Source organism: Diplodia corticola (assembly GCF_001883845.1).
Source record: "Diplodia corticola strain CBS 112549 chromosome Unknown scaffold44, whole genome shotgun sequence".
Classification (NCBI taxonomy): Eukaryota; Fungi; Ascomycota; class Dothideomycetes; order Botryosphaeriales; family Botryosphaeriaceae; genus Diplodia; species Diplodia corticola.
Genome location: NW_017971523.1, coordinates 211,946 through 235,562, shown reverse-complemented (window position 1 = coordinate 235,562; position 23,617 = coordinate 211,946). Strand labels below are relative to the sequence as shown.

The 23,617-nt window shown below is 56.7% G+C and overlaps 7 protein-coding genes across 7 annotated transcripts; 5 read left to right on the top strand and 2 right to left on the bottom strand.

Annotated features, from left to right (window-relative positions):
* Positions 1-272: 272 nt before the first annotated feature.
* On the bottom strand, positions 273-2,215 carry BKCO1_4400079 (ribonucleotide reductase transcriptional regulator crt10; the record flags this gene model as incomplete). The annotated part of the gene is made up of 4 exons (XM_020276138.1): positions 273-846; positions 904-1,183; positions 1,244-2,024; positions 2,075-2,215. The coding sequence occupies 4 exons, from the start codon at positions 2,213-2,215 to the stop codon at positions 273-275; spliced, it is 1,776 nt and encodes a 591-aa protein (XP_020128120.1).
* A 553-nt stretch (positions 2,216-2,768) lies between these two features.
* Positions 2,769-5,174, top strand: BKCO1_4400078 (uncharacterized protein; the record flags this gene model as incomplete). Its single annotated transcript, XM_020276137.1, has 4 exons — positions 2,769-2,855; positions 2,920-3,037; positions 3,091-3,802; positions 3,848-5,174. 4 exons carry the CDS (start codon positions 2,769-2,771, stop codon positions 5,172-5,174), a joined length of 2,244 nt encoding a protein of 747 aa, XP_020128119.1.
* A 3,028-nt stretch (positions 5,175-8,202) lies between these two features.
* BKCO1_4400077 (chitin synthase iii catalytic subunit) lies at positions 8,203-9,464 on the top strand (the record flags this gene model as incomplete). Its single annotated transcript, XM_020276136.1, has 6 exons — positions 8,203-8,232; positions 8,408-8,516; positions 8,573-8,660; positions 8,717-8,810; positions 8,865-9,195; positions 9,250-9,464. 6 exons carry the CDS (start codon positions 8,203-8,205, stop codon positions 9,462-9,464), a joined length of 867 nt encoding a protein of 288 aa, XP_020128116.1.
* An 811-nt stretch (positions 9,465-10,275) lies between these two features.
* On the top strand, positions 10,276-12,307 carry BKCO1_4400076 (tfiih basal transcription factor complex p47 subunit; the record flags this gene model as incomplete). The annotated part of the gene is made up of 2 exons (XM_020276135.1): positions 10,276-10,490; positions 11,029-12,307. The coding sequence occupies 2 exons, from the start codon at positions 10,276-10,278 to the stop codon at positions 12,305-12,307; spliced, it is 1,494 nt and encodes a 497-aa protein (XP_020128115.1).
* A 2,407-nt stretch (positions 12,308-14,714) lies between these two features.
* Positions 14,715-15,616, bottom strand: BKCO1_4400075 (pex11 domain protein; the record flags this gene model as incomplete). The annotated part of the gene is made up of 2 exons (XM_020276134.1): positions 14,715-15,188; positions 15,269-15,616. 2 exons carry the CDS (start codon positions 15,614-15,616, stop codon positions 14,715-14,717), a joined length of 822 nt encoding a protein of 273 aa, XP_020128118.1.
* Positions 15,617-16,400: 784 nt separating this feature from the next.
* BKCO1_4400074 (glutamyl aminopeptidase) lies at positions 16,401-19,693 on the top strand (the record flags this gene model as incomplete). Its single annotated transcript, XM_020276133.1, has 11 exons — positions 16,401-16,432; positions 16,497-16,806; positions 16,859-17,317; positions 17,371-17,427; positions 17,577-17,617; positions 17,670-17,799; positions 17,851-17,914; positions 17,963-17,988; positions 18,054-18,775; positions 18,825-19,037; positions 19,099-19,693. The coding sequence occupies 11 exons, from the start codon at positions 16,401-16,403 to the stop codon at positions 19,691-19,693; spliced, it is 2,649 nt and encodes an 882-aa protein (XP_020128117.1).
* An 882-nt stretch (positions 19,694-20,575) lies between these two features.
* On the top strand, positions 20,576-22,142 carry BKCO1_4400073 (coproporphyrinogen iii oxidase; the record flags this gene model as incomplete). Its single annotated transcript, XM_020276132.1, has 2 exons — positions 20,576-20,926; positions 21,120-22,142. The coding sequence occupies 2 exons, from the start codon at positions 20,576-20,578 to the stop codon at positions 22,140-22,142; spliced, it is 1,374 nt and encodes a 457-aa protein (XP_020128113.1).
* Between the last annotated feature and the right edge of the window lie 1,475 nt (positions 22,143-23,617).

Below are 23,617 nucleotides of genomic sequence, written 5' to 3'. Positions count from 1 at the left end.
TCGACTACGGAGTACGCCTGTCGGTTCTGACAATGGGTAGAAATAATGATAACAAACGATATGTATTACAGAGTCATGATAGGTTAAAGGAAACTACTACTTTAGATTATATATATCGCGACCGTTCATTCTCACACACGATGCTAGGAACTAATATCCATTAAATAATGCTACAAGGCTTAGCATGTCCATGATTGACTGAGGAGTATTGAGTAGTTTTTCTCATTCATTAAGCCCTCAGCGTCGCGTCTCACTAGTGAGACAAGTCTCCCCTATACTACAAGCCCGCCAAACTCGTGCACCGTGACCCTTCCTTCGCGCGCTTTGCCTAGCTCGTAGCTGAGCACCGAGTTGTCCGCGTACATCATGAGAAGTCTCCACCTTCGAGAATAGTCCGCCTGCCGACCAAGCATGCCTTGCACCGGCCCCGTGGCGATGCCGACCAAAGGTGCGAGCGGCCGACTGCCCTCTTCCTCCTGGTCTTGAAAGGGCAAGATCCAGTCGATTCTGCACCCGTAGAATGGCCTACGGCTCGTGAATCCCTCGTCCGTTTGAGTCAAAGACATGATGGCAACCCGTCCCTTGGCAGAGCCTACCACCACGATGCCGAGTTCGACAATCTGAGCGTACAGGTTGATGCGGTCATGCATGCATACCTGCTCCATGAACGGGTTCTGTCTGATATACTGGAAGAGCGGGTCGAAGAATCCAACCGGGGGACGCTCTGGTGACTTTGCACTCCGTGGCTGGATCAGGAATATGTCCTTCACCGAGAGCCGCATTATCGGCGATGGCGGGATTTTGATCTGAGCGCGGGTGACGCCTCCAGGGTTTCGCGGTGCCCTCCTACAGCAGCACATTCAGTTTCAACTTCTGAACGGCCTGCAATCTGGCCCAACGTACCTGAGCTCTACCCCGCGAGCAACTTCAACTTCTGTGAGAGGCTCCGCCACGCTCACGTCGTCGTCGGATGATTCGTCCGAGTTATCCTCCAGCCGGCCGACTGGGGATCCGTATATCGTGCTGGAATTGTGAACACGCTGTCGGTTGTTGCTGTTATCATAGCAATTCAAAGTCGAGGACATCCTCTCAACCTTGAGAGGAATGCCCTCTGAGCCCAACGCTTCGCTCACACTTTCCGTTCGCTTGAAAGCTCTCCGATCAAGCCACATGACACCCCAAGCTGATGCCTCTTGTCAGCAATTGGCATCCAAAGAGTGAAGAGAATATAGGAAGCACTCACTTGCGTGCAGATAGTACCGTATGCCGTGCTCGAGATATTCGCAGCCGCATTGCTTGTTCCCGGCCGATTCAGTCATGGCACAGAATCTATGGGCGTGCATGTCTACACCAGAGAATGCTTCCTCGTGGCATCTGGCAAGGTCCATTATCCTGCTGAAGCCGTTGATGTCGCTGGTGAGTATCCACCGACCTTCAGGGTCGTCGCCTGTGTTGCAGAGTGCTACGCATGGGATGTTCTCTCCGCTGTCTTGAGTGACTATCCTGTGCTGTTGCGACCTGTTTGGCAGCCACGAGCGTGTTTTGGGCAAGGATTCCTTGGTTAGGGCAAGTGCAAAGACGGTGACAGTGTGAGCATTGCAGCTAACAGCAATCATGCGTGCTTCCCGGTGGACAGCCAGGCCCCAAGCGCTGCTGCCGACATCCTCGGAGAAGAAGGGGCGCACGTCGTCTCCATCGATGGTTTCCACACAGCCGGGCTCTTGACGTCGCTCAATGGCGCGCTGGATCTGGTTGACATGGTAGCCTATGACGCGGCCATCATGGAGTGCAAGAAGCAAGATCTCATCGTTCCCAAGAAAGTCGACCAGGAGGGCATTGATGGTCCTACCAGCGCCGAGAGGCGAGTGTTCACTGACATCAGGCGCAGCATCGACGAGCACGGTGGGAGAAAGGACGAGGCTCGGTTGAGCCGACAGCTTTTGGTCCGGGAAATTTGGCTCATATACCAGGACCTTGTAGCGGGAAGCTACGAAGTAAAGATTGTAGATATGAGAGAGAGCAGTCTTTGACAACGTCAACCGCGAACACTCGTGGTCGGAGAAGCTAGACTAACCAGATTGCAGCGCCAGGACTCGAGCCGAGGAGGGGGGTTTGTCGCGCGGTACTTTCTTGGGAAGCGCTCGATGCCACTCTGGACGCCGAGAGGTGATGCGGGAAATTCCTTGAAGGGGTGCGGCCGGGCGGGACGGTCCATGGTGACGTAGCTGCGCGGGGCGGAGCGGAGTAAGGCAGCGCGCAGGGAGCTGAGATCTACTGGACTGGCTGGGCCAGATGTGCGTGGCGGGTAGTGGAGACGCCGGGCACGGTCATGACTTGAAGCGCACTCGACGGGCGGGGTGCGAAGGTGATACAGGAACGGCAGACGGCGGCAGTGGTGCAAAGCGCGTGCAAACCACTGGGTGGGCGAGAGAGAGAGAGAGGCGTTATCGATAAGGAAGAAGCACGACTCGCGAAAGCTTGCAATCCCTGCTCCAAGCGGGGCGCCGGCTACGCACCTGCATGACCGGCCTTTGACGACTTTCTTGCGCCTCGGGCATCCACGCATCGTGCGCATTTCTCCCCACGAGCCGTCGCCACTCTGTATGCGCCGGCGACACTCGCAGCTACTTCGACTCTTCACCGCGCTTCCGAATCTGCGACCACGCTCGTTCGGGTCTTCTGCCTCATCACGCGCCGGTCATCCCGCGAGACCCGCTGCACCCTCTCTCCTTCGCCCGCAACAGAGCTGTCGAGCTTCCAGTCGCGCGATGGATGTAAGGGATTCGGCCGAAGGCGGCCCGGTCATGAGCCAGCTCCAGCTTGTCAACAGGCTGAGCGAGAGCCGGAGTCCCTATGTACGCACTATCTTCTCCAGTAGTCCAAAATTCTGCCTAGCCACGACCGCTGACCTCGTTCTAGGTGCGGGGCCATATGCACAATCCTGTTGCATGGCAGATGTGGGGCCCCGAGGCCCTTGAGTTGGCGAGAAAGACAAACAGGCTGCTGTTTGTGAGCATTGGATATGCTGCCTGTCACTGTACGTGCCAGGCCGTCGTCGCACCCTCCTACCGACGCCTGACGGATGTATAGGGTGCCATGTCATGGAGCGCGAGTCCTTCGAGAACCCGGAAATCGCAAACATCCTCAACAAAAACTTCATCCCCATAAAAGTTGATCGCGAGGAGCGTCCCGATGTCGACCGCATATACATGAACTATGTGCAGGCCACTACTGGCTCCGGAGGCTGGCCACTCAACGTCTTTATCACTCCGGATCTCGAGCCCATCTTCGGTGGCACATACTGGCCCGGGCCTGGCTCTACCACGGTTCTGGGCGACCACCCTTCGTTCCTGGAAATATTGGACAGGATCAAGGATGTCTGGCAGACCCAACGCCAAAGATGTCTGGAGTCTGCGAAGGAGGTCACGGCTCAGTTGCGCGAGTTTGCCCAGGAAGGTACCATCAGTAAGAATGGCGAGGGCGTTGTTGGAGACAGCTTGGATTTGGAATTGCTGGAAGAGGCATACACGCACTTTGCCAACAAGTACGACAAGCAGAATGCCGGCTTCGGGAAGGCACCTAAATTTCCAACTCCGGCTAACCTGTCGTTCCTCCTGCGTCTTGAGCAATATCCTGAAGCCGTGGAGCATGTTGTTGGCGACAAGGAATGCGCGCAGGCAAAAGATATGGCTGTCGAGACCCTTCGAAGGATGACTCATGGAGGCATCCATGATCAGGTCGGTAATGGCTTCGCTCGGTACTCGGTAACACAGGACTGGAGTCTACCTCACTTCGAGAAGATGTAAGCCTCCCGTATCTCTGTCTTGGCCTTGTCTAATTGCCGCAGGCTCTACGACCAGGCCCAACTCCTCACGGCCTATCTAGATGCGTACTTCGTCACCAAGGACCCTGAGCTGCTCGGTGCCGCTCACGACATCGCAACATATCTCACGAGCCCTCCGCTTCAGTCCAAGGATGGTGGATTTTTCTCTTCCGAAGATGCGGACTCACTGTACCGTTCCAATGACAAGGAGAAGCGTGAGGGGGCTTTCTACGTGTGGACCAGGAAGGAGTTCAAGACCATCTTGGGGGAAAAGGATGCGGAAGTGTGCTGCAGGTACTTTAACGTCCGCGAAAACGGCAACGTCAGTCCTGAGCATGATGCTCACGACGAACTCATCAACCAGAACGTCTTGGCAATCAGCTCCACACCAGAAGCTCTTGCAAAGGAGTTTGGCTTGTCAAAAGACGAAGTTACCAGGATTCTCGAAAGCGGAAGGAGTAGGCTGCTAGAGCACAGGAACAAGGAGCGGCCTCGTCCAAGCTTGGACGATAAGATCGTAGTCGCCTGGAACGGTCTTGCTATCGGCGCTCTTGCACGGTTCAGCGCGTTTCTGGATGCGACCGGTTCGGACAAGGCTATCGTCTATCGCCAGGCCGCAGAGAAGGCAGTGCACTTCATCAAATCAACACTGTACAGCTCTACCGATGCCTCGCTCAAGCGCATATACCGTCAGGGTCCTGGAGACGCGCCCGCCTTTGCGGATGACTATGCGTTCCTTATTTCCGGTCTAATCGACCTCTACGAAGCTACTTTCGACGACTCCTACCTCGAGTTCGCCGACCAACTACAGCACACGCAAATAAAGTGCTTTTGGGACTCGATGTCTGGAGGTTTCTTTTCTACCGCAGAAGGACAGAGCGATCTCATCCTACGTCTGAAGGATGGCATGGACAACGCCGAGCCCAGCACGAACGGCATCTCCGCCGCCAACTTATACCGCCTCGGCGCTTTGCTTGAGGACGCGGACTATGTGAAGCGCGCTAAGGAAACATGTGGAGCTTTCGAGGCAGAGATCCTGCAACATCCCTTCCTGTTCCCGAGCATGCTCGGCGGCATAGTGGCTCTGAGGCTGGGCGTAAAGAGCATTGTCGTAACTGGCAAGGGCGAAAATGTTGAGAAGGCCATCAAGAAGGCGAGGAGCGGGATTTCCACCAACACGACAGTGGCGCGATTGGGTGAGGGGGTCAAAAGCGAGTGGTTGCGCAAGAGGAACGAGGTGTTCAAGCATCTTGATGTGAAGGCGCCGCGTGTACAGGTGTGTGAGGGCGGTGTCTGCAAAGATGAGTTGGACATGTCAGACATGGGTAAGGCGCTGCCCGATGTCAAGTGATGGGCTTGTAGGCAGGGTCAGTTTCTGTAATGATTTGGGTTTGGCTATTTGGGCATGTTGATGTTGGTTACCAATAGCGTATAGATTTGCTACCTTTTGGTTCAAGCCAAGGCTCGATGCAGATGTTGTAGAAGTAAAGCATCTAAATTTCGATTCATATATCACGCTCCTGCTAATTAGGCGCAATTCTCCTCATGACCCATCTGTAGGCGGTCTTCGCCTTACCTGTTGCGGAAGCGATCCTCCCATCGCAGCAGGCAGCAGCGAAGCCAGATGCAATGTTGTCAAAATTGCCCCCGAAAGAGGCAAACCAGTCATGTATGGCGTCACACCTCCAGGCAAGCGCTGTTGCCTACGCCTCGGACCCGTTTTTCTTGACTCACACATCATCGCCCACACCTATATAAACGACGCTCCCGTCGCTGGTAACTTTTCTTCTCCAGCTCTCTTTGCCTGTGGCTTAGATCAAGTGTAGTATCTGTTCTTGTTCAGTTTGACCGCTGAATACTCTTACGTTCGTCAAACACTATTTTTGGAAAGCGGACGGGAAGACGCAGGATTCTCCGGCTGTGAGGGACCCTCATATTGTTGGAGCCTGGTCGTCCTGTCCACTGTGTCGCCGGTATTTTGCACTGCCTCCGGCTGATGCGACCCTGAGACTCTTTTGTCCTTTCGGCCGAAGTTGGTCGTCGGGAGCCTTTTCTTTCGTTGGTGGGTCCGCCTTGCGCGGGCCATCGAGGAAGGAGACTGTTGGCTTTCCTGTCTTCTATTTTTTTTTCTCTAACCCTCTTGAAGTGGAGTAGGGATGACATGGTGGATTGGCCTGGAGGATTGGGACAGGGCTATCATCGATGCGATGCGATGGAAGGGCATGCTTGGCAGGATCCTGTGAGGCGGCTGCGCTGACGAGAGCGTTGCCACACCACAGGCTGTTGTCTACTAGTGCGAGTTTGATCCAAGACTGCATGTGATACTGTAACAGAGTGCCATGTCGCCGGCCGCATCACTGGCTGTGGCACGTTGTGAGTGACGATGTTCTGCCTGCATGTCTGTGTAAGCGGCGTTGGCTTATGTTGACAAGCTTGGGGCGCCTAGTGAGTATGCAACCTTCATGCTGGGATCAAAGCAGAAAAGCGCAATGGACAGCGAGGCTTCGGCTTGCATTGGCGGACCAGTTGAAGCGCGACGAGCCCTGCTGCATGCTACGACGTCTCGTGCGACAGCGATCTTGTACCCCAAGCGTGCGAGAGATAGGCGTCCAGTGAGGATCAACGCTGTCCGAAGATCACGGGCTGCCTGCATGCCAAAGTACACGACTTACATACAAGTGCGCAGTCGAAATACTTGGCTCTGATGGACAATGAGCAGTGTGGGACCATAGAAGACACATGTTCGTAAGCTCTATCTTTTCTCCTTCAACGGCGAGAGGCAGATGCAGCAAACACACCACGGCTGTGCTGAACCCGCAATTGTTCGTAAGCTAGCCATGCTCCATCTATCATCCAAAAGCGCAGAATAATATTCGGGTGTTCTGCCGGTTTGGAAACTTGAGGACCATTCGCTGCGAAAAAAATCACGGAAAATCATGTCTTGGTCCTTCATTAATGTCTGGGTCCGGGCGGCTACTCACTAGTCCGTAAGCGTGCTGTGGACAGAAACAAGAGCAGGAGCATAAGGTTTATTGATCACCCGAAGCTCGCCGTTTGGCGGCCTTGCGGAAGCCGACGAGTCTTGAGCTGGCTCTCCACGTTCCTGCGATCCATGGCTCCCGCGCGGAGGTTTCCCGTAGAGGAAAACGTGATGAAGATGAGACGGTTTTCGCGCGCAGGCGGCGCCAGCTGTGCAGGAGAGACCGCCGCGCTGTGGTGGAGCCGTGCCCGCCATGTCCGACAAACCTCGCGCAGCTGCAAGGCACGGTTGGAATAAGAGTGGTACGCTTGACAGCAGACGGAGATCCCCCGCATCTCGCTCGTATGGCTGACGGCGCGCTGATGTCGTCTATGCGGTGCGTAGCGGCTGCCACTGCGCCAGATGGCGGCGGCGGCGGGGTGCAGAAACTCCACGGTGCACGATGCACGATGCGCCGGCGGCTGCAGCCCACGCTCGTGATTTTGGCCGCGGCTCTGCTCCCTGCATGGACTTGTTTCGAAGCCCATCTAGCCGCTCGACCCGCGTCGGCGGCTGCAAGGGGCCCCAATGGGAGCGGTTTCGGGGCTTAGGCCATCTGGGGCGGGAATGGCTGATGAGGCGCGAACGGTGGGCAGTGGTGAGGAAGCTTGTGAGGCAGCGCACGCAAGCGCCGCGCGCAGAGGCAAGAGCGTGGCCGGCCCGCATCACAACCCCCGTGCGGCGGCTACAAGGCGTGCTTCACGCGGCAGCGAGCTTCCCTTTCCGCTTCGAGCCCAGCACCGGCGCTGCCAGTTTCAGCTCCCCCATCTCATAACCTGCAGCGCGCCCGCCCGTCCAGCATTGCCGTCATTTCGCGATACGACCGCCGTGCCGCTGCCACCCAGCACCGCAAACACCGCAAACACCACGCTCGCGCTCACGCTCGCGCTGCCCGCCGCTCTTCTGCCCGCGCCCGCGCGCCGGACCAGCCCTCGCACCGCCGCCGCATTCCTCGGTCGCGTTCGCGGCGCTTCACCGCTGCGTCGCGTTGACTCGTGCTTCGACGGTCCCTCGCGTTGGACGCCCGCTGCGCGCTAGAGCCCAGCCACCCCTGCACGCGCAGAGGCCTTGGTCCAGCAGCAGGATCCCGTGGCCGCCAGGCTGTTTACCACCATACGCTGCTGTTGCACCGCCCAAGACGCTCCGCTTTCCTCTTCCCCGGCCCTTTTGGAGGAACGCCTCACCATCGCCATCTCGTCGCTCGCTCTGGCCGAGTCGCAAGCAATTCCTCTGTCGCTTGTCGACCTCACTCCGACACCCGCCATCCGGCGCTCTGCACGCGACTAGCGTCGGCCGACCAGTCAGATCCTCTCATTGGCAAGAATGTCCCAGTACGGGAGCTTTAAGGATTTCTGCCGCGATGCCGGCAACAGGGCGGCTACAATCCCAGGTGAGTCCGCTCGTCGCTGTCGCATGCTTTGGCAGAGTCGCATTGGCTGACCTGACCTGCTTGTCCGCAGTCTGCAATGTAAGATCGATCCGCTCCGGCCCCCGACGCGACCGCTGTCGCTGCGTCGCTGCGTCGCAACCACGCCGCGCCCGCTCGCTAACCACCCGCGATACAGCTCTTCAGCTTGTCGCCCGCGAAAAAAGGCTCCGATGCTGCAGGCTTCGGCAATGGCTGCGATTTGACAGGCATCTCGCTGAGCAACGGCCGACATCTCGCGAACTTGGGTCAGTGTTGCATCACGCCCATCTCGGCGAAACACCGTCTAATTACAACCCGACAGGCTCCATCCTGCTCTGCGGCATCGCGATTTTGATATCCGCATTCCTATTATGGCGCTCTGAACGAAAGAAGGCCGCTGTCGGACGGAGGTGCGTGCAGTGCCGACGGTTTTCCTGTGGATCGGCCGCATACTGACGTGCCGTAGGGAGATGCAACTCTTCCTCCTTGGCTACATCATCATTTCGATTTGTGAAATCTTCACCGTCGGAGGCTTCCCGCTCGATGGCGCCGTGCGCAGGGTAAGGCACAAATCTTCACATCTCGACTCCCAGTGTGTTGACGGTTACGCGTAGGCTTTCAGCGCGGTCCACATTGCGGCCGTAGTCGCTACAGCTTGGATCCTGCTCCTCAACGCTGCAGTCGGGTTCCAGCTGCTCGACGACGGCACTCCGCTTTCGCTGGGTCTTATCGTGACCTCGTCCGTGATCCTCTTCGTTGGCACTGGATACATTGCTCTTGACACGACCTTCCAATGGACCGGCTACTGGGATGATACGCTGACCACTGCAAAGTCGTATTCTCTGTACACTCTGTACCAGCTCGTCCCGCTGGTGCTCATTGTTGTCTTTTTCGTCATGGAGGCCTATCTGGTTGTTCGCGTCCTCGGCGAGAAGAAGCCTATGCGTAAGTTTAGTGGCAAATCATGGGCTATTTGATGCTGGCTCTGACTGTGATTAGTGTACCTGGCGGGTGCGGCACTTCTCTTCGCCATCGGACAGATCTTCCAATATGTCATCAGCGTGCATCTCTGCAATGCCTCGAACGGCAAGATCAACGGCGGCCTTTTCGAGACGCTTTTCACGCTTTGCGCCATAGCAATGGTCTGGGTCTTCTGGTCCAGCATCACGGAAGACGACTGGCCCATGCCCGTTACCGGAGGCGCCTATACATAACTTTCCTTTTTGTTTAATGCGGTTTAGCGCTCGTTGCAGTCACGGGAGCGCAGAGGCAGGGACGTAAGATTTTGCAGAGCAAAGCAAAGCATGGCGTGTATGTGTTTACGAGGATGGTGGATTTTGGTATTCGCCGATGGACGACATTATTCCCCCAAATGAATGTTTTCTAGTTCCGATAGATAATTTCTCCAGCGTAATGAATGGCAGGGCTGGCAGACAGCTTGAAGAGAAAAACACAGAAACATGGGCCCCTATAATGCGCCTCTGAAGGACTACCCAGGGACGCGCCAGGCGAAAAGGCACTAGCGGAGGGATCACGTGCGGCGCGTCGCGGGATGTCGTTGCCTCGAGTCAGGGCGGACCTCTGACCTCATGCGACCGCCTGCGCAGACCCAGCTCTGTCGCACCGCTCGTTTGCGCCGCATGGAGGCGTGTTGCCGCCCGTAGACAACTGGTGTTTTGCTATTCGTTTTTATTCCCCAATTCCCATTTGGTCGCCTGCTTCACCGGTCCCACTGGTTCGACAGAACCCTGGGCCGGCGCGAACCCACGGCTTTCACCTTCATACGCACCGTTCATTTTTCTGCGCCCAGGCCCCAGCTTCGAATGTTTGCCGCGACGACCCCACAGACGACGTCTTTCTCCTCCTCCCGATACCACCCACCGTCGCCACCTCCGTCGCTCTCGCCCACTCCTTCCGCGTCGCCGTCGACCGCACCACCGCCATCAGCCCCGCGGCAGTACCTACCCGCGCAAACGGTCCGCGTGAAACATAACCAGCGCACCGGCCACTGTCATCACATCCGCCATGGCCGATTCGGGCGACGAGTACGTGTACGGCTCCGATGACCAGCGGGCGGGCGGCGCCCCGGGCAAGAAGGGCCGTGCAAAGAAGGGCGGCGGGCAGACGAGCAGACGGTGGGAGCAGGGCGTGCACGCGGACGCGCATGCCTTGAAAGAGGCCGCCGACGGGAGGCTGCTTCCCGACGAGGAGGACAACCCGGAGGCCAAGAAGAGGAAGAGGTAAGATGCGTCTGGGTCCCTTTTTTCCTTTCACTGCCGCCTGCTTTCTTTTCTTGTACGTCTGGACCTAAACTGGACACGGAGCGACTGGAGTTAGTTTATTCGATCATCTGGATACCCGGATCACTCAACCTGCCCGCGTGCGGAATTCCCTGGATACTCGATACCTGTGTTTTTTGGATACTTGGATGCGTCAAGGGGTTTGCTTGTTGCTTCCCTGACGATAAGCTCGAAGGATTATGCGTCCTCGTTCTTTGAGCTTCGATCATGATTTCGACGAGAGGAGAGTATTGCACACTACTGCAAAGATTGTGGAGTTCGGACACTGTTGCAAGTGTCACCTTCGTCACGACATGTCCACATTGAGGTACAGTGCTTGGAAGAGATCCTGGGCATTGTCGTCAGGCTCATTCCGAACGATTGACGGATTAGAATGAACACCGTCCAGGATATCCACTCGGACGGCAACACGAGGATGTTTCGGTCACGATTGTTACTTTCATAGGCTGTTCCGAACACACTACTGACGTATCACTAGGCTCCGACAGGATACAAAGCCGTTCCAGCGTGGTATCATCCGCCATGTCGTACTTGTCATCGATCAATCGGAAGCGATGCTTGAGAAGGACTTCAAACCGACTCGGTACTCTGCAACTCTAAAATACGCTCAGGAATACGTACGAGAGTTCTTTGAACAGAACCCAATCAGCCAGTTGTCCGTCATGAGCATGTACGACGGTCTCTGCAACCGCGTCAGTGAGCTCAGTGGAAACCCGAACGACCACATCGGGCCGCTGCAGAAAATGCGAGATACTAGGCATCCTAATTATCAAGATCCCAGAGGCAGCCCGTCGTTACAAAACGCACTAGAGCAAGCTCGAGCTGCCTTGTATCACACACCTAGCCACGGGACACGTGAAGTCATCATTGTTCTAGGCGCGCTTCTTTCTCTCGACCCCGGCGATATTTTCAAGACAATTGCAAGCTGCGTCAAGAACAACGTCCGAGTCAACATAATCGGCATGGGCGGGCGGCTAAGAATCTGCCAAGAGATATGTTCAAGGACGAACGGCGGCGACGAGAACGTGTACAGCGTCGCCGTGGACCAACTGCACCTGCGCGACCTCCTCCTCGCAACCACGACGCCACCCGTGATCCGGCAAACGACGACCGAGGCTCCGAATCCGGCCTCGCTGCTGAAGATGGGCTTCCCCTCCCGCGTCGTCGAGAACGTCCCGACCATCTGCGCCTGCCACGGCATCCTCACCCGCGGCGGCTACCTGTGCTCGCAGTGCCAGGCCAAGGTGTGCAGCCTGCCGACGGGGTGCCCGTCGTGCGGCCTCACGCTCATCCTGTCGACCCACCTCGCCCGCAGCTACCACCACCTTTTCCCTCTGCAGAACTGGACAGAAGTCACGTGGGAGCGCGCGAGGCAGGTCGGCAGCACCGAGTGCAGGAGCTGCCTCTCGCCCTTTCCACACATTCCCTCGTCGACGTCGGCGAAAGCGAAGAAAGGAGGTGGCGGTGGCGGCGGCGGCAATAACGCGGCAAACGGTGAATCGAACGGCCAAAACGGAGTGTGGCAGAGGCCGCAACAGCAGAAGAAGAAGACGGAAGGCGCCGGTGCGAGCGAGAGCTCCCGATACGAGTGCGAGAGTTGCGGGAACCACTTCTGCGTCGACTGCGACGTGTACTGCCATGAGATTGTGCACAACTGCCCCGGTTGCTTGAGCAAGGTCTTGCCGGATGGTGAAAATGGCGGTAATATCATGGATGGCGTGGCGGCGACGACGACGGCATCGAATGGTACTACGTGATGGGGTCGTGGCTTGATGTGTTATTGATTTCTTTTTTCCGAGAGGGGATTTGGCGTCGATGAAAGCGATATTGCGTGGGTCCGGAGGAGATATTCTCTCTTCCTTTCTATTTCTTCCTCGAGGCGTTTGGATAGGGATGGCTGGAAGGATAGGGGTGGATTTGCCTGTTTTCTTTTTTTTTCCACCCAGCTAGATGGATGAATGGGCGGCATTAAGGGGTGTTGGAGGTTCGGATACCGTTGAAGACACCATTTCTTTTCTTTTTTCTTATTACAGGGAAGGGAAGCTACTATCGGAGAGGGAAAAGGAAGAAAAAAAAAAGACGTCGATTATGGAGAGTGCAATGATAGTGGCGAGCCTCGATTGACGCGAACTATGGAGGGGGGTTAACATGTACGTATAGAATGATGAAGACTAGTTGAATGGTGACAAGATATTTTGGCACACACTTAGCCCATTGATGCGGAAGAGTGAAGGGGCTTAAGACTGCTGTCCCTTGGCGCCAATGAAGCTCGGAAGCGATCAGTGAAGCCGCCGAATGATTGTTCTCTCGGTGCCAGAGGACCGTGACAAAGAGCGGTTGCAAGCGCTCTGCACATGGTACCGCTTTATTTTGTCGACGCAATTGAAGTCGGTAACTGGTGTCTACCGTACTTGCTGTGACGCACCCCAGCCAGCTCTGTGTCCACAAAGTCACAAAGGGGAGAAAGGAATTCCCCGGGAATTGCCACGCAAAGAGTGTATATGTTGTCTTTAAACGAAAAAACCACCATCCTTCGCACGAGCTATCTTCGATAACGAGCTATTGTCCTTCGAAGTAGTAGAAACGCTAACGAACAGAAAAACCAACCCTTCTCCACTGGAAACCGAGAAGCAACACCGAACTACAAACCCGACACTCCTCACTCCCGCAACCACAAGCCCGGGTCTTCCACACCAGGCGTACACACAAACCTTCCCGTTCCCCTCGACTTTCACTCTCCCTCACCACGGCTCCCCTTCCCCTTCCCCTCCCCTCCTCCCCTCCCCCTCTCCCCACGACACCCGACTCCCCATATCCATATCCCCAACACTTCGACAACCACACGACAGTACCGACCGCAGCAACCCCATACCCGCCCGCTCACCCCGCCCGGATGGGTGACTACGTCGTGCTGTGGATCGTCATCGCCGTCCTGCTCTGCATCCTCGCCCTCTACGCGATCGTATGGGCGCACCTGCGCTTGCGCATACAATGCATCCGGCGCCGGCGGCTGCTGCTGCTTGACGCGGACCGTGCGCGCGAGGAGCAGCGGCAGCGGCAGTGGCAGCGACAACAGCATCAGCATCAGGTCGAGTTGCAGGGTTATGATCACGATGGTCATGGCTTGACGGGCGAGGAGGAGAGGAGAGGGATACAGGAGATTCTTGGTCGGAGGAGGGGGTATGGAGAAGAAGAGGAAGAAGGAGAAGAAGAAGAAGTGTGGCAGGGCAGGTATAATCAAGGGATGATGGGGGTTGCGGGCGACGAGGAGTATCGTCGTGATAGGGAGGTGTCTCCTTCTCCTTCTCCTCATCCGCAGGCGCCCAACGCGGCGCGGTCGTGGGAGAGTTTTCGACAACCCCAGTCGGCGGAGGGCGGTGGTGCCGGTGCGGCGTATCCGCTTTCGCATCCTCCTCTTCCGCGTCTGCCTTCGCTTTCTCGTTCGCCTTCTTGGGCGACGATGGTGTCGACGACGACGATTCCGGAAACGCCATCGCAATCCGTTAGGGCCATACCTCGTAAGCCGCTCCCTGTTGCTGCACTGACGGGTGGCGTCATGCGGGGAGGGAGCGAGGCGAGAAGGGCGCGTCTTGCAGAGCTATCAGCTTCGCCTCCGCCGCCGCCGCCGTCGCCGTCGCCGTCGCCGGAGATAGTCTTTACCCCGGCCACGCCGCCAGAACGTCATCGCGGCGACCGCTGCAGTCGCTTGGTAGATCCGACAATGCCGGTGGTGTAAAAGAGCAGGCTCTGCAGAATCTTCGTCTGCTTTGGTGGATTATGAGGAGCAGATCGCTGTTACCGGTGATGGACTCAGTTTGACGGAGAGGTGATTTAGTGGCTTGGATACTTGATGTCAGTAGAACAGGTTGGTATTGTTGTTCAAAGGGTGTGAATCATGTCGGACATGATAGAGAGGAGCGGCGGAGGTAAGGGAATTTTCTCCTTATTTTCTCTTCCTATAAGGTCTAGGCGTTATTGTGGTATCTGTTAGTAGGGTGTAGTTATGATGTGAGACAAGGCTTTACTGCTATGAATAAAGCATCTAGAAATACTGATTTTCGACTTCTGCTTTCATGTTTAACAATCTAATGGTTCTTTCTTCCTTAAGTTCTTGTCACTCTTTTACTTTCTTTACAGACCCCGTTTCTATGTTTGATCTGAAGTCTAGTCGGTGTTGAGTTTCCTCCAAATATCTTGTTGTGAGATGAAAGAGCTGATGATGCTTGTAATGGCGACCACGGCTGGAGAGACAGGAATCCACTTGATCACGGCGCCAGGGGTCAAAAGGTCGCACGATCCGCCTACTAGTTGACGTAGGTGGGTGGAACGCTGTTTTCTGGCCTTCTCAAGGGCACGCTCCTTCTCTTCCACGTGATCTTTCTTCGGTAGAGGTTTGAGTTTCTCCACGGTTTGGTCTTTGGGTTTGGCATCCCCGTTTGTGCTGGTGGAGATGCCATTCTCTGCTGTGGCTTTTGCTACATGGAGCCCGGCCTGTAGACAGATGATCTCGTTTCGATTGGTGTAGAGGTTATAGCAGGTGAGAATGAGGGAGCATGAAATCGAGTAGAACCAGAAGCGCTGTGACTCGACGAAGAACAGGGGCGCCCACGAAGACTTTTTCACACCCGAAGCATCGAGCTGAGCGAGCACAAGAGTAAGTAGAAGTTGGCATAGCGCGGAGAGAGAGAACAGCAGATCAATGATGGAGAAGAACGTACAATTGTGATTGCCTCGGTAAGCAAAAACATGCCCAAGTATGACCACTTTGAGATGTTCAAAAAGGCGAGCACGCCTTCGCGCTCGCTATCGACCAGAGCCTCGTTATTGCGCAGGGCGTCGGCAGCAACGAGGGCAGAGTCAATCCACTTGAAGAGGCGAAAATAACGGCGAGCGAGAGCGAAGTTGGTGCGGAGGGTACTGCTAACATGGACTACTTGAGCGGCCTCAGCGGTCTGGCCCGCAGCGAGAAGGCTGATGTTCAACTGGGTGATTCCTTGCAAGAGTCGCAGGGTCTTTTCCAATGCAGCGGCATCGTTCATGAAACGCGTGAAGTGGAGGAGGGACATTGTGCCGAGTAATGGGCAAGGGGTGAAAATCGAGGGCGTCTTCTGTCGGCGTTCCGGCGGGATAGGGGTCAGCTGGCCAGGTCGCCGGCTACCTCATGAAGCAGCGAAGGATTGGGACAAGGCTGAGCAGGCATTGTGAAGAGTGTGCGAGGACAGATGGGCAGCGGCTTATCACGGTAGGAGGGCCGGGGACCGGGGACGCGGTGGGCCGGCAACGGTGGAGGGCTGCCGACCGAGAAACTAGTGGCCGGTCCGGCTGCGGTTTCGGTCCAAGGCAGCCACTCGCAGCTGACGGCGAGTGAGGTGCGCTGAGAGCAGCAACCTGGGCGCCCTGCACGTCAATGGTGAGGAGCTGGTGAGAGCGTCTCCTGTGCAGCTCGCCGCGCTGCGCCGGTGATGGATTGCTGCGGGCGCCTGGGCGGCGGCGCGGGCCTGAGGCCTGAGCCGTCCAAGGCAAAACTTCGTTCCCGGGCAGCGGCATCCCATCTCCTGCAGCCCGGTCTGGTTCAAGCTCACCGTCATGTCTGCATTGCGGAGCACGTGTTGGAGGCAGCATATCAAGCTGCCTAATTGGCATCGCCCGGGGCAAATCGCGGGGTTCCACTCGCCGGCTTCGAGCTTGGCGGGGCAACGACGGCTTCTTAAGACCACTCTGCAAACGACGCCGCATCCCTCCCCTCACAACCTTCGTCCTCTGCTCAATCCCCGTCAGCTTGTGCGAGGACTGCCGCAACTATCGCCACTGATCCGCCTCTGCAGCACCGACTCGTGGACTCGAGCAGCCATGGCTTCCGACAGGGACGTTTTGCCTGACACGTGAGCCGCCCTCCCCACCACCCTGCACACCTCGACCATGGTTTGTCTGACCTGACCCCCGCAGCGTCAAGCCCTCCAACTATGCCATCTCTCTGTATGACATAGAGTTCGGCGGTGCTTTCGGCTACCAGGGCACCGTCACCATCTCCTCCGAGATCCGCAGCCCCACCAAGGAAATCGTGCTCAATGCCTACCAGCTGAAGATTCACGAGGCCTCGGTCGTGACCGAGCACACCAAGACTCAGCAGTCGATCAAGACCACCAGCGTTTCGTACGATGACAAGAACCAGCGCGCCACCCTCACCTTCGGCCAGGATCTGCCTGCTTCCTCCAAGGCCGAGGTCACCATCAAGTTCCAAGGCACCATCAACAATGCACGTGTCACTACTGCACTGCGCATTGCACCACTTGCTAATAGACAGATAGTTGATGGCTGGTTTCTACCGCTCGAAATACAAACCCGCTGTCCCTGCTGTCGCTTCCGTCGCCAAGGATGACGAGTACCACTACATGTTTAGCACTCAATTTGAGTCTTGCGACGCTCGTAGGGCCTTCCCTTGCTTTGACGAACCCAACCTGAAGGCCACCTTCGATTTCGAGATCGAGATCCCCGAGGACCAGACTGCTATCAGCAACATGCCCGAGAAGGAGACCAAGAAGGCTTCCAAGTCTGGTTTCAAGGTTGTTTCCTTCGAGAGGACCCCCGTCATGAGCACCTACCTCCTGGCCTGGGCTGCTGGTGATTTTGACTACGTCGAGGACTTCACCCGCAGGAAGTACAACGGCAAGAGTTTGCCGGTCCGCGTCTACACCACCCGTGGTCTCAAGGAGCAGGGCCGCTTTGCGCTTGAGCATGCCCACAAGACCGTGGACTACTTCTCCGAGGTTTGCATTTCTCGGTTGCAAAAAAGCTCGGCCTCACGTTAACAGCTGGACAGATCTTCCGGGTTGAGTACCCTCTGCCCAAGGTCGACATGATTGCTGTGCATGAATTTGTAAAGACCCCGTTTCCTCCATATTTCCTCAGCATTCCCAAGTTTGCAGCGACAATGCTTGGCTAATCTTTCTTTAGCCAATCATAAGTCACCCCTTCACCATATTCGCTTTCCTCACTGGAGCTCTCTCAGCTGATATCCTTTTCTAGTCACACGGTGCCATGGAGAACTGGGGTCTCATTACCTACAGGTAGTTTCTCCTGAGAGTTTTCAGAGCAGCAGACTCGCTAACCCTACGAAAGAACTACCGCAGTGTTGTTCGACCCGGAGAAGTCCGACCAGAAATACAAGAACAGGGTGGCATACGTTGTTGCTCACGAACTTGCCCACCAATGGTTTGGCAACCTGGTTACGATGGACTGGTGGAGTGAGGTATGCACGAGTAGAGAAATCGAGGTTGGGATTTCGCTGACCTGAATTCAGCTGTGGCTCAACGAGGGTTTCGCCACCTGGGTTGGCTGGCTGGCTGTGGACCACCTTCACCCTGGTAAGTGAACTAAGACGCAAGCTTCAACAAAACGCTAACAAATGGCAGAGTGGAACGTCTGGGGGCAGTTTTGCGTACGTCATCGTCGAGGTACAATTCCACGTCAATCATATACTGACAAGTTCAATGCCTGACTTAGAGCGAATCTCTGCAATCAGCGTTTTCTCTCGACTCTCTTCGCAATTCTCACCCTATCGAAGTGCCGGTCAGGAATGCCCTTGAGGTCGACCAAATTTTCGACCACATCAGCTACTTGAAGGGAAGCTCCGTCATTCGCATGCTGAGCGCACACCTTGGTGTTGAAACCTTCCTTCTCGGAGTGTCGCAATACCTGAACGCATTCAAGTACGGCAACGCTACGACCAACGACCTGTGGACGGCTCTGAGCAAGGCCTCTGGCCAGGATGTCAACACTTTCATGGATCCGTGGATCCGCAAGATCGGGTTCCCCGTCGTCACCGTTGCCGAGGAGCCTGGCCAGATCAGCGTGCAGCAGCGACGCTTCCTCCTCACTGGCGACGTGAAGACAGAGGAAGACCAGACAACTTGGTGGATTCCACTTGGCTTGAAGACCGCTTCCAAGACGGCAAGTGGCACTGAAGGTGCCCTCACCACCAAAGAGAACACCATTCGCGACGTCGATGAGAGCTTCTACAAGATCAACGCAGACCAGACTGGTTTCTACAGGACGAACTACCCACCTAACCGCCTTCTCAAGCTTGGCGAGGCCAAGGACAAGCTCAGCATCGAGGACAAGATTGGCCTCGTTGGAGACGCGGCCGCCTTGGCGCAATCTGGCGATGCTACCACGGCTGGTTTCCTGGCTCTCATTGAAGGTTTCAAGGACGAGTCCGAGTACATGTAGGTAGACGTCGCTCCCGCTGTGCTGACATGTGCTAACATGTACCAGTGTCTGGCAGCAGATTCTTCTCACATTGGGCAATGTCCGCTCGATCTTCTCCGATGATGAGACGATTTCGAAGGGTCTTCGCGTGCTCACACGCAAGCTAGTGACGCCGGCCACCGACAAGATCGGGTGGGAATTCGCTGAGAATGAGGATTTTCTCAAGGGCCAGCTTCGTTCTCTCCTGATCTCGGCCGCTGGTCTCGCCGGGCACGAGGGGTAAGGATTCCCCACTTAGGTTGGGCTTCGTACGACTGGGCAGCGCTGACGGAATCTGCAGTGTGATCAAGGAAGCGCAACGCCGCTTTGCTGCGTACCAGAGCGGTGACAAGAAGGCAATTCACCCATCGCTGCGCGGACCGATCTTCAGGATCGTGGTGACCGAGGGCGGTGAGAAGGGCTACGAGGCGATCAAGCACGAGTTCGTCAACAACACATCGATCGATGGCAGGGAGATTTGCTTGCAGGCGCTTGGGCGCGTGCAGACGGCAGAGCTCGCAAAGGCGTACCTCGACTTCCTCTTCTCGCCGGCAGTGCCCGTCCAGGACATGCACAGTGGGGCAGCGGCACTGGCCGCCAACTCGAAGACGCGGCACACGCTGTGGGCCTACGTCAAGGAGCACTGGAGCACCAAGGTGTACCCCGAGCTGAGCGGCAACATGGTGGTGCTGGACCGCTTCATCAAGCTCTCGCTCGCCAAGTTCGCCAGCTACGAGGTTGCAAAGGACGTCAAGGCCTTCTTCGCGGACAAGGACTGCAAGGGCTTCGATCGGGCGCTGGCGCAATCGGATGATATCATGACGGGTGGCGCCAAGTACCGTGAGAGAGACAGCGCGGTCGTCAAGGAATGGCTGTCGGCGCACGGCTACCTCTAGACGACTCAGTATCGTCGTGTGCAGCACTAGGCTGCGGCGGGCGTGGAGAGACTAAAGTGGAGCAGGGTGGCTCGCAACAGAGTGTACACAGTAGGCAAAAAGTGGTAGCGATGAGATGATGCATGCTCAGCTGAACCCATGATTCGACGTGTGATGAAGAGACTCGTGCAGAGGGGAGGCGCGAGCAGGAGGGCGGCATCATCGGCAGTTGGGGTGTCGGAGGGACCAGTAAGGCAAGCTGGAGCAGGGCGGTTGGCGGATCGGCACTGCTGACGGCAGGCGGGGCCTGGGCGAGACAGGCACGTCCCATGCAGCGGTCGTACGACCAGCACGGCGCTTTGGGAGGGCGGGCGGGAGAAAATTCAAAGTGCGGCGGGCTTGAGCCGAAAGCGGAGGCGAGAGGGTGGTCGAGACGGAGGGCCTGGGTTGCGAACAGCGGCGCGGGCATTGGGCGTCGGGCCTGGCGTGGAGCGGCGGAGCGGGCGCCCCCGCAAAACACGTGAGGAGAGCAGGGGCGGCGAAGGGCGCGCACGGGCCCGGTGACCTGATCGCCGTCGACTGATCTTTTGGCCGCCAGCGACGAGACCGTACGAGAAAGACAACCACCACTCGCAGCTCAGTGCCACGGACAAATAAATTGGTGGCAGCCCGCCGCACCCACCCACAGCTTACCCTAAACTCCCTACCCTCGCGCCCCATCCCCAATCCGCCACAGCGCCCCACCCGCCCTATTCATGTCCCTGCCTTAGACATCCGCTTCCTGCATCCATCTCCGCCTCAGCCCGCACTCTTCCCCGCTGCACAGCATATCTCTCCGCAAGGCGCGCTTTGCCAAGCTCTCCCCCATCCCTTCCGTCTCGATCCGCAAAGCTGTCACCAAACATGTCCGTGGTACGTATCGCTGCCTTCTCTTCTTCCGCCTCCACTTCCTCCTCCTCAACCACGGCCGCATTCTTCCGCGCATACCGCCCGCCGCGCTACTTCCAGCGCTCCTACGTCCCAAGCGTGCGCCCCAGCTTCTTCACCCAGCCCGCCCGCCTGCGCCACGTCCGTGCTGCTGCAACCACCCCGTCATCGCCCGTTGCCCCCAGACGCCATGCGTCCAACGGTGGAGGCTCCGGTCCCCAGCGCGGCGCCGCTGGCGGCGGACCTCCCCGGGGACCGGGCGTGTGGGCGCCTAAGACGCGGATAGCCATTGGCGTGGTGTTCGTTGGGGCGTTGATATACTCGATGGTGAGGGATTGAACGTGTCTTGTCGTCGCCGTTCGTCGATGGCCCAAACTTGGATCGTCGAGCGTCCAGCGGGGTCAATTGCCGTCTCCTCGGATTGCTACACTTCCCTTTGCTTTCACCTCTCATTCGCCGTCGTTTTTGGGACATGTTTTCACCGGCGGGATTGGTTGCTAACGTGTGTATGGGCGCACAGGCTACCCAGGACGTCCAAAACCTCGATGGCCTCTCGTTGGCCGAGCAGGACAAGCTCACAAAGCGCGAGTCGGGAGTGACGACGACGTCGCCGATGCGACTGCGGATGGAGAAGTTCATTCACGAGCAGCAGAAGGAAATCGTGGCGGCGCTGGAAGAGGTCGATGGCAAATTATTCCAGGTGGACACGTGGGACCGGCCGCACGGCGGCGGCGGCATCACCTGCGTGCTGCAGGACGGTAATACTTTCGAGAAGGCGGGCGTCAACACGTCGGTGGTGTACGGCACGCTGCCCCGCGCAGCCATTGCCAAGATGCGCGTCAACCACAAGGCGCTCGACCCGGACGTCGAGAGCCTCGAGTTCTTCGCCGCCGGCCTGTCTCTCGTGCTGCACCCGTGGAACCCGATGGCGCCGACGGTGCACCTGAACTACCGCTACTTTGAGACGTGCGACCCTCGCGACAACAACACGCACGCATGGTGGTTCGGCGGCGGCTGCGACCTCACCCCCTCATACCTGTTCGACGAGGACGCGATCCACTTCCACAAGACGATCAAGGACGTGTGCGACCGGCATGACCGCGCCTACTACCCGCGCTTCAAGAAGTGGTGCGACGACTACTTCAACAACAAGCACCGCTCCGAGTCGCGCGGCATCGGCGGCATCTTCTTCGACGACCTGGACGAGACGGAGAAGGACCAGGAGCAGCTCTTCGCCTTCGTGCAGGACTGCCTGCGCGCCTTCGTCCCGCAGTACCGCCCCATCATCGAGCGCCGCAAGGACATGCCCTTCACCGACGCCGAGAAGAACTGGCAGCAGATCCGCCGCGGCCGCTACGTCGAGTTCAACCTCGTGCACGACCGCGGCACCAGCTTCGGCCTCAACACCCCCGGCAGCCGCGTCGAGAGCATCCTCATGAGCTTGCCCCTCACCGCGAGGTGGCAGTACATGCACGAGCCCGAGAGGGGGAGCAGGGAGGAGCGCTTGCTGAACGTCTTGAAGTCGCCGCAGGAGTGGGTGTAGTAGAGAGAGAAAACTCGACCCCCCCTCCCCCCCTCCGCCCATCCTTGTCAGGGAGCGGGACGGGACGTGCCAGGCTCCCTCCTCTTTTCTTGTTGTCCTCTTTCTAATACTTGTAAATAATCGTCGTCACTTGTTACGTCTCTCCCTTTTTAGCTGCGGCGCAAGGTCCATGGGGTGGTGGGTGTGAGGTCTGCGTGGCATGGGCTCTATCTCCGGTATCTGTATGTATATATGTGCAATGAAAGTGGCAGAGCAGAGGATGTGGTGGGTGGGTGGGTGGATGTATGAGATAGCGCGGAAATTATAGTCCCGCGTTGCATATCGAGTGGAAACAGGGACGAGTTGAAGGAAAAAACTTGAAAATAATTTTAAATCAAGGAACGAAGGCATCTTGCTTTGCTACCTGATCGTGATTGTTATCAAGCTTGAGGATGGAAGAAACGAACTGTGATAACCCGATGTTGATCTTGGTCTACTGTTTCCTGGTCGAAGGGCCTGCGGAGACTGCGGAGTCTAAGTCGGACCATTCCCGGATATTAAAAGGCATAGCCATAGTTCCCCTAGAAAGCTAGGATGGATTCTCTCTGGATAGCTTATAAAACAGACGAATTAATATATCCCGCCTACATCTTGATATTTACAATTTAAATGGCTAGCTAAGGCCCCGAACGAATAGTCTCTCTCCGTAATCTAGACCTTATATACATGACTAATTACATAAACTAGTCAGAAGTTTCATTCGCTCGCCCACTGATCTTGAATCCCCTCCTGTCAGGCATTACCCCTGGTCGGTGGGCGGCTCTGGAAGCTAAACTCTAGTTGAACTAAGATTGGTCCGGTTGTGGCTGGTTTGTCCGGGTACATCAGCTATAAGTCTGGCGTAGTATTTCGTGGTCACGTTGGACGCCGTGCAGCACGTCTTGTACGTTTCAGTCTCTAGATGGACATGGTTTGAAAAGCTTCTGTGAGCGGAAACAGTAGTTGTGATTGAAGCCGATTTCCGTAATGCGGTAGCCCTAGACAAGACACGAGGATAACACCCTTTCCACACATGCATAACGCGGTGCCTGACCATTTGATGTCAGTGCCAGACTGTTTCTCCCAGTTCACATTGTGATTATGTATCTACAAGCTTTCATGATTGTGGTTGAAGACCGGACATTGGGTAGAGTTCTAACTTCCCGCAATGAGACTTCTGGTCGATCTGGATTTAGGCCACTGCCAGTTGAGAACGGCCTGGCTGTTGAAGAAATCGTGCATAGCACTGTGCTAGTGGAGATTAAGGATAATTGAGGTATGAAAGATTGTGAATATCCTCAAACCAGAGATTGCTGTGAACTTTGGATTTATCCCCGGTTTCCTGTGGATCCAAGTCCTCTCGAAGCAAGTGCAAAGTGGCACTGATTTTGGCGAAGGCCTCGCGTATCCACCAAGCGGCTAACAGGCGGCGCAGCGCCTCCAAGCCAACTCTGGAC